We start from the raw sequence: 11,855 nt of genomic DNA, 5'->3' as shown, positions 1-11,855 counted from the left end.
GATAAAAATGGCGTTGAGCTGTCCTTCACTGAATGTTTGATGTGTTGGTCTGGTATGGGCTACACAGGAATGGTGAAGTATGATAGTATCTCGACGCCTCTTGACAGTGACTTGTTTAGATGGCAAAAAATGACACATTTTGCAATCATTTTTGTGTTTCTATTTTGTAAAATGTTCATTGTATTGCATGATTATTATGCATTAAGAAGTTATACAAACATATGACTCTGTTTTATAAGTAGGTTTTATTAGAGGTTTGTCAACTTTAATAAATCGCTCAACATGTTTTTTTCGTAATAGCTACCGTGATGAAACAGATGCAAATGGTACATGATTAAATCTTTAATGTCCTCCACGACCTGCTTTTCCTCCGTGGTCACCTCCTTTTCCTTTATGGTCGCCTCCATGATCTCCTCCATGCTCGCCTCCTTTTCCTTTATGCTCGCCTCCTTTTCCTTTATGGTCGCCTCCATGATCTCCTCCATGCTCGCCGGCTTTTCCATGCCCATGGCCGTGTCCCCCTTTTCCACCTTTTCCCTTCTTCCCCTGGAAATTACAAAAATAACATTACTAGACTCACCTATTGGTATCGGAAAACCTTTCCTTTATGAATGGAAATGTTTTCCCTTCAATTGTCTCAACGATTACACCCATTACCCTGACATGTGAAAATCTAAATTCCATTTTTTGGGGGGGTTCCGAAACAATATTAATGTTATTACGTTAATGTGTATGAACTATTATTTTGTAAGCCTCCTAACTCTCCCTTGCCCTCTCCTCCGGAGCCCTGTGAAACAGACAGTATTCTGTTGACATCCACCAGGACAACACTGGGATCTAAGATATAGCAAGCTAGAAAATAGTTTTGTTCTTTACTTAGCTTGATTTGAAATGTTTTTTAAGACTGAGTTGACTGAAGTAAAGAAGCAGAGATAGACAAATAATGCAGATATCTTACATCATCAGTCCCAGGTGTGGACTCCGCCTGGAACAACAACACATTATGTCAAACACATAGCACACATGTCTGAAGGTATTTTCTGTATTTGAAAAGTAAGTTAACTAACTTACCGGTTTCTTTGCTGTGGATAAAAAGTAAGGAATATTTTGAAGTTATTCAAATAATAGAGGAATGCATTGTCATTGTTTCCCATTAAGCATCGAGAAAGCATGTATGGCCATACTAGTCTACTCCTTGAAATCGTAAATGCAATGTCAATGCAATATATACTCAACTTCAGGGTTGAGTTGTGAAACTACATAACTACATAGTCATTTAAAACCTCAGTGCACATAATACAGTAAATGAAGTGAACAACTTCAACACTTACCTGGATCACTCATTTTCTCAGACAAGAACTGGCACTGAAATCACACTGTTGGACAAATGAATAGTATATTTACAAAATAATCAGTATATCAAATTAAAATCCGGTATTTTCTTATCCTTGTAAATATCAAAGTTACTTTTGTCATATAAACAAGAATTGCACAAGAACCCCTACATTTACACATTAAAGCAAGCCTCACCTGGTACTGGAGGTTGAAGGACTGTACATAAACTGTATTTTCAGTCTGTATTTATAAGAGAGTGTCGAGTATGTAAAAACCACACCCAGTCCTTTTAATTACAGGTGGAAAGGTGTTTGTAGTCGGACAGAAAAAGCAGGGCGGAGAAATGAGATGATAGGTGACCCAAAATATTGGCATGGTAATGATACTGACAGTTAAAAACAAGGTGGTTAAAAACAAAGACAAAACAGGGACATCATAATTATGTCAAACCTGAAGATTGATGATGAAAGCAGCAATCTACCCAGCTTTGTTTCATAGAGCTTGGTGAGAGTGTGGTTTTCCTATTATTATTTTCCATACAACCATCCCACAATCTTCTGGGAATGGTGCAGGATAGCTGTTTGTTTTTATGTAATTCTTAGCACATTTAAGAAACTTGACAAAAAAAAACATTTTCTTGATACACTACATGGCTAAAAGTATGTGGACACGCCTTCAAATGAGTGGATTCTGCTATTTCAGCCACACCCGTTGCTGACAGGTGTATAAAATCGAGCACACAGCAATGCAATCTCCATAGACATTGACAGTAGAATGGCCTGTACTGAAGAGCTCAGTGACTTTCAACATGGAACCGTCACCTTTCCAACTAGTCAGTTCGTCAAATATCTGCCCTGATAGAGCTGCCCAGGTCAACTTTAAGTGCTGTTATTGTGAAGTGGAAAAGTCTTGGAGCAACAACCGCTCAGCCACAAAGGGGTAGGCCACACAAGTTTACAGAACGGGACCTCAGAGTGCTGAAGCGTGTAGCCTGTAAAAATCGTCTGTCCTTGATTGCAACACTCACTACTGCCTTTGGATATAAGAACTGTTTGTTAGGAGCTTCATGACATTTGTTTTCTATGGCCGAGCAGCCACACACAAGCCTAAAATCACAGTGCGCAATGCCAAGCGTTGGCTGTAGTGGTGTGAAACTCGCCACCATTGGACTCTGGAGCAGTGGAAATGTGTTCTCTGGCAGTCTGACGGACGAATCTGGGTTTGGCGGATGCCAGGAGAACGCTACCTGCCCCATGCATAGTACCAACTGTAAAGTTTGGTGGAGGAGGAATAATGGTCTAGGGCTGTTTTTCATGGTTCAGGCTCCTTAGTTCCAGTGAAGGGAAATCTTAATTTTAAGCGTACAAAGACGATTCTGTGCTTCCAACTTTGTGGCAACATGACAATGCCCCTATGCACAAAGCGAGGTCCATACAGAAATGGTTTGTTGAGATTGATGTGCAAGAACTTGACTGGCCTGCACAGAGCCCTGACCTCAACCCCACCGAACACCTTTGGGATGAATAGGAACGCTGGCTACGAGCCAGGCCTAACCGCCCAACATCATGCCCGACTTCAGTAATGCTCTTCTGGCTGAATGGAAGCAAGTTCCCGCAGCAATGTTCCAGCATCTTGTGGAAAGCCTTCCCAGAAGAGTGGGGGCTGTTATAGGAGCAAAGGTGGGACCGACTCCATATTAATGCCCATGATTTTGGAATAAGATGTTCGACGAACAGGTGTCCATATACTTTTGGTCATGTGTATTTTCAAGCAATTTGAAGTCAAAACAGTAACTAGGCCACTCAGGAACATTCACTGCCTTCTTGGTAAGCAACCGCAGTGTATATTTGGCCTTGTGTTTTTGGTTATTGTCCTGCTGAAAGGTTAATTTGTCTCACAGTGTCTGGTTGAAAGCAGACTGCTCCAGGTTTTCCTCTAGGATTTTGTCTGTGGTTAACTCCATTCTGTTTTTTTTTTGTATCCTGAAAACTCCATAGTCTTTGCCGATGCCAAGTATACCCATAACATGAGGCAGCCACGACCATGCTTAAAAATATGGAGAGTAGTACTCAGTGATGTGTTGCGTTGGATTTGCCCCGAACAAAACACTTTCTATTCAGGACAAAAAGTGAATTCCTTTGGCACATTTCTGCAGCATTACATGTTTAGTGCCTTGTTGCAATCAGGATGCATGTTTTTGGTATATTTTTTTATTCTGTACAGGCTTCCTTTTCATTTAGGTTAGTATTGTGGAGTAACAAATGTTTTTGATCCGTCCTCAGTTTTCTCCAATCACAGCCGTTAAACTCTGTTACTGTTTTAAAATCACCTTTTGCCTCAAATCCCGAGTGGTTTCCTTCCTCTGCTGGCCAATCAGTTAGGAAGGACGACTGTATCTTTGCAGTGACTGGGTATATTGATACACAATCTAAAGTCTAATTAATAACTTTGAATATCCCTTTGAGCATGGTAGTGTCTGCCTATTTTTTTTACCCATCTACCAATAGGTGCTCTTCTTTGCAAAGCATTGGAAAAGCCCCTTGGTCTTTATGGTTGAATCTGTGCTTGAAATACATTACTCAACTGAGGGACCTTGCAGATAATTGTGTGGGGTACAGATATGGGGTGGTCATTAAAAAACAAGGGTGAGTCCATGCAACTTATATGATTCCTTAAGCACTATTTCAATCTTGAACTTATTTAGGCTAGCCACAACAAAGCTAGTAACCAAGACATTTTAGTAGATTATTTTGTATTCATTTGTTTAAAATATATATATATATATATATTTTCACTTTGACATGAGCTATTTTGTGTGGATCAGTGACAACATTTTTCAATTGTATCCATTTAAATCTCACTTTGACTCAACAAAATGTGAAAAGTTCAAGGGGGGTGAATATTTATGATATGCACTGTATATGCAGAAACTAACTTTAATATTCACAAGGATAAGAAGGTACCAATGACCCAAGCCCCTCTCAGTTAATCCCTACCATTGTGTCACTGAGTCATCATAATGCTTTAGCAAATGTACATTATACCAGGGGCATTGTTAGACACAATGTAAGTAACCAATTTGATGTCCCTCTAATTGCCTTGAATGCCTCTGCTGATCCTACAGCTATTGTATGCAGCAATCATGTGTCTATGAACCAGGTTTATGCTGTTAGCACTGAGGCGGTGTGCCCCAGTAGGAAGTCCAACTAACATAAATAACATATATACTAGAATATATACTTCTGCTAAGCTTCCCAGTAAAGCAATGAAAACAAGCAAGCATCCCAGAAAAGTGCTCAAAATAGCCCACATTAACATATGTTGCTTAAGAAACAAGGTCCATGAAATTAATAACTTGCTCGTAACAGATGACACTCAATAGAATTGCCCTGATAAGCTTCTTACTTTTTTCAATCTTTATTAACAACATGCTACAGGCTTTGAGTAAAACCAGTGTGTCTATGTATGCGGATGACTCAACATTATACACATCAGCTACTACAGCAACTGAAATGACTGCAATACCTAACAAAGAGCTGCAGTTCGTTTCAGAATGGGTGGCAAGGAATAAGTTAGTCCTAAATATTTCTAAAACTAAAAGCATTGTATTTGGGACAAATCCTTCACTGAACACTAAATCTTGAAATAAATAATGTGGAAATTGAGCAAGGTGAGGTGACTAAACTGCTTGGAGTAACCATGGAACTGTCATGTTCAAAACATATTGCTATAACAGTAGCTAAGACGGGGAGAAGTCTGTCCATAATAAATTGCTTCTCTACCTTCTTAACAGCACTATCAACAAAGCAGGTCCTACAGGCCCTAGTTTTGTTGCACCTGGACTACTGTTCAGTCGTGTGGTCAGGTGCCACAAAAATTGACTTAAGAAAATTGCAATTGGCTCAGAACAGGGCAGCACGACTGGCCCTTCGATGTACACAGAGAGCAAACATTAATAATATGCACATCAATCTCTCCTGGCTCAAAGTAGAGGAGATATTGACTTCATCACTACTTGTATTTGTGAGAGCAAATTGACATGTTGAAAGCACCGAGCTGTCTGTTTAAATGACTAGCACACAGCTCAGACACCCATGCATACCCCACAAGACATGCCACCAGAGGTCTCTTCAAAGTCCCCAAGGCCAGAACAGACTATGGTAGATGAACAGTACTACATAGAGCCATGACTACATGGAACTCTATTCCACATCAGGTAAATGGTGCAAGCAGTAGAATCATATATATATAGTGTGTGCCCTCAGGCCCATACTCCACCACCACATATCTGCAACACAAAATCCATGTGTACATGTCATCATGTGTGTGTATGCATGTGGTTATGCCTATGTTTGTGTTACTTCACAGTCCCTGTTTTTCCAGAGGTGTGTTTATATACCTGTATATATATATAAATACACCTCTGAAAAAGCAGGGACTGTGAAGTAACACAAACATAGGCACAGCCACATGCATACACATGTATACACATGCATCCATGAACACATGGATTTTGTGTTGTATCTATGTGGTAGTTGAGTAGGGGCCTGAGGGCACACACTGAGTGTTGTGAATTCTGTAATGAATGTATTGTAATGTTTTTAAAATTGTATAACTGCCTTTATTTTGTCGGACCCCAGGAAGAGTAGCTGCTGCCATATAAATACCAGATTTTGATTTGATATACAGAATATTTGGAGTATAGGCCTATACTATCAATTTAAGGAGGACTTGGAGTTTGGTATCAGCCAGGAAATGTTCTCTTGAGACGAGAAGGGCGTGATTACTCGCCAAAGAAGCAGTGAAGGAGAGAGAGAAATTATTTACATTTCTCAGTGGTGAGGTGGATAGAGTTATGGGTGAGACGCCCTGGCCTTAGGCAATTTGCAACCTGAGAGAACATAAAACCTCGTTCCAACAGAAATAGCTTTAAAACTTAAAAAAATGAAATGTCTTTTGAGGTGTAAAACTCCAATTGCATTGGAGTAGGTTGATTTAATAGAAATGGAAAGAGCAGCTGATGTTTCAGCAATTTTGTGAATCCATGATCTACAACTTCCTCATAAAAAAAATCTGTATTTTTATATTTTAATTTTTTAACCTTAATTTAACTAGGGTATGAATTGACAACTGCCAATCATGTTGTCAACGAGTAAAGAGTTTACCCAGCTAGCACATAACCTTCTGAGAATCATGTTGTCAAAGAGTAAAGAGTTTACCCAGCTAGCACATAACCTTCTGAGAATCATGTTGTCAAAGAGTAAAGATTTTACCCAGCTAGCACATAACCTTCTGAGAATCATGTGTCTTAGAACGTGTTGAGAGAGTATTAATGTGAAACATCACAGCACAGCTGAAAAATATATGGAACATGACAATCTTAAGAGGGCGGTTTACAGAGATACTGTAGGTGGGATGGACTGAGAGTAGCTGAGGGGTGGGTTTAAATGCTAATGTTCTATAATAGTTATGATTGAAAACAATGCATAATGTATAAGTACTATATATCTACATGTGGCTGGATGGATATCAAATTCATTAATAGTTGTTATGTAATAAAAAAAACAAATTTACATGCAACAAAAAAAGAAAAAGCTGTAAAAACAAAGTTTATTTTGGTCCTCTGAAGAGGTAGGGGTGGTGGATGGGCCCCCAAAGAGAAAAATAAATACAGTGGGGTAAAAAAGTATTTAGTCAGCCACCAATTGTGCAAGTTCTCCCACTTAAAAAGATGAGAGGGGCCTGTAATTTTCATCATAGGTACACTTCAACTATGACAGACAAAATGAAAAAAAATCCAGAAAATCACATTGTAGGATTTTTAATGAATTTATTTGCAAATTATGGTGGAAAATAAGTATTTGGTCAATAACAAAAGTTTATCTCAATACTTTGTTATATACCCTTTGTTGGCAATGACAGAGGTCAAATGTTTTCTGTAAGTCTTCACAAGGTTTTCACACACTGTTGTTGGTATTTTGGCCCATTCCTCCATGCAGATCTCCTCTAGAGCAGTGATGTTTTGGGGCTGTTGCTGGGCAACACAGACTTTCAACTCCCTCCAAAGATTTTCTATGGGGTTGAGATCTGGAGACTGGCTAGGCCACTTCAGGACCTTGAAATGCTTCTTACGAAGCCACTCCTTCGTTGTCCGGGCGGTGTGTTTGGGATCATTGTCATGCTGAAAGACCCAGCCACATTTCATCTTCAATGCCCTTGCTGATGGAAGGAGGTTTTCACTCAACATCTCACGATTCATTCTTTCCTTTACACGGATCAGTCGTCCTGGTCCCTTTGCAGAAAAACAGCCCCAAAGCATGATGTTTCCACCCCCATGCTTCACAGTAGGTATGGTGTTCTTTGGATGCAACTCAGCATTCTTTGTCCTCCAAACACGACGAATTGAGTTTTTACCAAAAAGTTATATTTTGGTTTCATTCTCCCAATCTTCTTCTGGATCATCCAAATGCTCTCTAGCAAACTTCAGACGGGCCTGGACATGTACTGGCTTAAGCAGGGGGACACGTCTGGCACTGCAGGATTTGAGTCCCTTGCGGCGTAGTGTGTTACTGATGGTAGGCTTTGTTACTTTGGTCCCAGCTCTCTGCAGGTCATTCACTAGGTCCCCCCGTGTGGTTCTAGGATTTTTGCTCACCATTGTTGTGATCATTTTGACCCCACGGGGTGAGATCTTGCGTGGAGCCCCAGATCGAGGGAGATTATCAGTGGTCTTGTATGTCTTCCATTTCCTAATAATTGCTCCCACAGTTGATTTCTTCAAACCATGCTGCTTACCTATTGCAAATTCAGTCTTCCCAGCCTGGTGCAGGTCTACAATTTTGTTTCTGGTGTCCTTTGACAGCTCTTTGGTCTTGGCCATAGTGGAGTTTGGAGTGTGACTGTTTGAGGTTGTGGACAGGTGTTTTTATACTGATAACAAGTTCAAACAGGTGCCATTAATACAGGTAACGAGTGGAGGACAGAGGAGCCTCTTAAATAAGAAGTTACAGGTCTGTGAGAGCCAGAAATCTTGCTTGTTTGTAGGTGACCAAATACTTATTTTCCACCATAATTAGCAAATAAATTCCTTAAAAATCCTACAATGTGATTTTCTGGATTTTTTTTCTCATTTTGTCTGTCATAGTTGAAGTGTACTTATGATGAAAATTACAGGCTTCTCATATTTTTAAGTGGGAGAACTTGCACAATTGGTGGCTGACTAAATACTTTTTTGCCCCACTGTAAATGTTCTTCTCTGGGAATTTCAGTACTTCAGCATAACGTTTTCTGCAGGTTTCCTCATGGTTCTGTGAAAAGTAATGTTCTCAGAACAATAAGAAATAAAAACCATAAAAACCACAAGAAAAATATTAGTAACGTTCTATGGAAAGATGAGACTCTCACGATGGTGTTCTCCGTTTTGCTCTACGACCCCCACAAGCCCCACGGGACTTGTCTGAAGTTGGTACCATCGATGTGTGAACCGTTTGGGCTACAAACTAATATGACCCCACTATGGAAAGGGGACACTCCCACAATGGTGTTCTCCATTTTGCTATACGACCCCCATGAGTGTCACGGGACGTATCTGAAGGTAACCTGGTATCGTCTTTAAAAAATCATGGAAGTAAGGAAGTAAAATTGTGCCGCCCGCCCAGAAAAGGGGTTAAATACCTGTCCCAAAAAATACATATATAGTTCTTGAGCTTTTTTATATCATAGTCATAGGACAGACACTTCAAAACCTTGTTCTTTATGATACATTTTTTTTTACTGTTTGTTTTGCCATTTATGAATGTGTTATTCAATGCATGTCTATGGGTTATAGTAGTAAAGGACAAATTCTATATTTGATCAAATAATTGTTAAATATTTTTGTTGTATACCTACAGAGGTCCAAAATCTCAAAATCAAATAGCTAAATGATCTATGGTATGACCAAGAAGACAATGAATGTTCCTTAGAGGCCTCGGTACAGTTTGGACTTGAATCTGCTTGAAAATATATGTCAAGACTTGAAAATGTCTGTCTAGCAGTGATCAACAACCAACATGACAGAGCTGGAACAAAATTGCACAATACAGGTTTGCAAAGCCCTAGAGACCCAGCTAGCACATAACGTTCTGAGAACCATATGTTTATTAGAGCTTAATGAGAGAGTGGTTGTCCTAAGGTTATTTTGCATACAATCTGCCCACAATGTTCTGGGAATGGAGCAGGATACCCAGCTAGCACATAACGTTCTGAGAGCCATATGTTTCTTAGGTTGGAATTTCAGTACTTCAGCATAACGTTTCCTACAAGTTTCCAAATGGTTTTATTTAAAGTAATGTTATCAAATTGTTCAGAGAACATTAAGAAACAACGTTCCTCCTTTGAAATTTCAGTACTTCAGCATAATGTTTTCTACAGGTTTCCTCATGGTTGTATACTGAACAAAAATATAAACGCAACATGTAAAATGTTAGTCCCAAGTTCCATTTGCTGAAATAAAGATCACAGGAATTTGACATCCTCACAAAAAGCTTATTTCTCTCAAAACGTGTGCACAAATTTGTTTACATCCCTGTTAGTGAGCATTTCTCCTTTGCCAAGATAATCAATCCACCTCACAGGTGTGGCATATCAAGATGCTGATTAAACAGCATGATCATTACACAGGTGCACCTTGTGCTGGGGACAATGAAAGGCCACTCTAAGGTGTGCAGTTTTGTCACACAATACAATGATATAGACTTCTCAAGTTTTTAGCGAGCGTGCAATTAGCATGCAGACTGCAGGAATGTCCACCAGAGCTGTTGCCAGAGAAAGTAATGTTCCTTTCTCTACCACAAGCCATCTTCAATGTCGTTTTAGAGAATTTAGCAGTATGTCCAACCAGCCTCACAACCACAGACCATGTGTAACCACGCCAGCCCAGGACCTCAACATCTGGCTTCTTCACCTGCGGGATCGTCTGATACCAGCTACCCAGACAACTGATGAAACTGAGTATTTCTGTCTGTCATAAAGCCCTTTCGTGGGGAAAAACAAATTCTGATTAGCTGGGCCTGGCTCCTCAGTCGGTGGGCCTGGCTCTCAAGTGGGTGGGCCTATGCCCTCCCAGGCCAACCCATGGCTGCGTCCTGCCTAGTCATGTGAAATCCATAGATTAGGGCCTAATTCATTTATTTCAATTGACTGATTTCCTTATGTGAACTGTAACTCAGGAAAATCTTCTAAATTCAGCATAACGTTTTCTACAGGTTTCATCATGGTGCTATTTAAGGTCATGTTCTCATTTTTATGAGAACATTAAGAAAACGTTATTCTGTGGGAATTTTAGTATTTCAGGTTTCCTCATGGTTCTATTTAAACAGTCCTGTTCTGAAAACATTAAGAAAACTTTCCATAAAAACCACAAGAAAACATTAGTAATGTTCCATGGACAGATGGTGTCCTCCGTTTTGCTCTACGTCCCATATGGGAATCACTGGACTCGTCTGAAGGTAACCTGGTACTGGTTTTAAAAATGATGAAGTATGGAAGTAGTTTTGTGCCAACAAAAAAAGGGGTGAAGTACAGTACGTGTCCCCAAAAATATATATATTTATTGAGCTTTCTTATATCTCTAAGATATAGGACAGACACTTCAAAACCTTATTCCTTATGTTTTGCCATTTATGAATGTGTTATTCAATTAATTTCTATGAGCTATTGTAGTAAAGGCCAAATTCAATATTTTATCAAATATTTTTTTTTATATATTTCTTTATTCCTACAGGGATCCTAAAGTTCAAAATCAAATAGCTAAATGATCCATGATATGACCAAGAAGACAGTGAATGTTCCTGAGTGACCTAGTTACAGTTTTGACTTGAATCTGCTTGAAAATATATGTCAAGACTTGAAAATGTCTAGCAATGATCAACAACCAACTTCACAAAGCTTGAAGAATTTTGAAAATAATAAATGCATTGCAAACATCTCAACCAGCTGGTGGAGTTACATAATTAGAGTAAACTAATTTTGGATTGGAATTTCCATCATCTAAAACAGTATACATTAATTTACATTATTTCTGCTTAATTTACTTTTAATGTAAGACAAGCCTAGTTAAATGAGGACTGATGTCAAATTTTAATAGCATATTATACATTTTTCTGTCAAAATATGAATATTAGAATGCATGTAAATTCATGTTTTTACAGTTTATATGCTTAGAATACCAATAACATGGCATATGTAGAATTATATTGTGAAACATATTGAAGATAATAGGCTGTCACGCCCTGGCCATAGAGAGGCTTTTATTCTCTATTTTGGTTAGGCCAGGGTGTGACTAGGGTGGGCATTCTAGTTTCTTTATTTTTATGTTTTCTATTTCTATGTTTTGGCCGGGTATGGTTCTCAATCAGGGACAGCTGTCTATCGTTGTCTCTGATTGGGAATCATACTTAGGTAGCCGGGTTTTCCACCTTAGTTGTGGGTAGTTGACTTTGTTAGTGGCCTGTATAGCCCTAGTAAGCTTCACGTTCGTT

General features: G+C 39.2%; 1 protein-coding gene across 2 annotated transcripts; it reads right to left on the bottom strand.

Moving 5' to 3' along the window:
* Window positions 1–226: 226 nt before the first annotated feature.
* si:dkey-248g15.3 (glycine-rich cell wall structural protein 1.8) lies at window positions 227–1,756 on the bottom strand. Of its 2 annotated transcripts, XM_021574486.1 has the most exons (5): window positions 1,531–1,756; window positions 1,332–1,376; window positions 1,072–1,082; window positions 959–985; window positions 227–546 (listed from the first exon to the last, which is right to left on the bottom strand). In XM_021574486.1, the coding sequence occupies exons 2-5, from the start codon at window positions 1,342–1,344 to the stop codon at window positions 343–345; spliced, it is 255 nt and encodes an 84-aa protein (XP_021430161.1). In that variant the 5' UTR covers window positions 1,345–1,376; window positions 1,531–1,756; the 3' UTR covers window positions 227–342. The 2 variants fall into 2 exon arrangements, with proteins under 2 accessions (XP_021430161.1, XP_021430160.1); XM_021574485.2 differs by lacking the exons at window positions 1,332–1,376; window positions 1,531–1,756 and having other exon boundaries at window positions 1,072–1,268.
* Between the last annotated feature and the right edge of the window lie 10,099 nt (window positions 1,757–11,855).

This window comes from Oncorhynchus mykiss, chromosome 19 (genome assembly GCF_013265735.2).
Source record: "Oncorhynchus mykiss isolate Arlee chromosome 19, USDA_OmykA_1.1, whole genome shotgun sequence".
In the NCBI taxonomy this organism is placed as follows: domain Eukaryota; kingdom Metazoa; phylum Chordata; class Actinopteri; order Salmoniformes; family Salmonidae; genus Oncorhynchus; species Oncorhynchus mykiss.
Note: the sequence above shows the minus strand (reverse complement) of the source record. Positions and strands in the feature narration are given on the sequence as shown.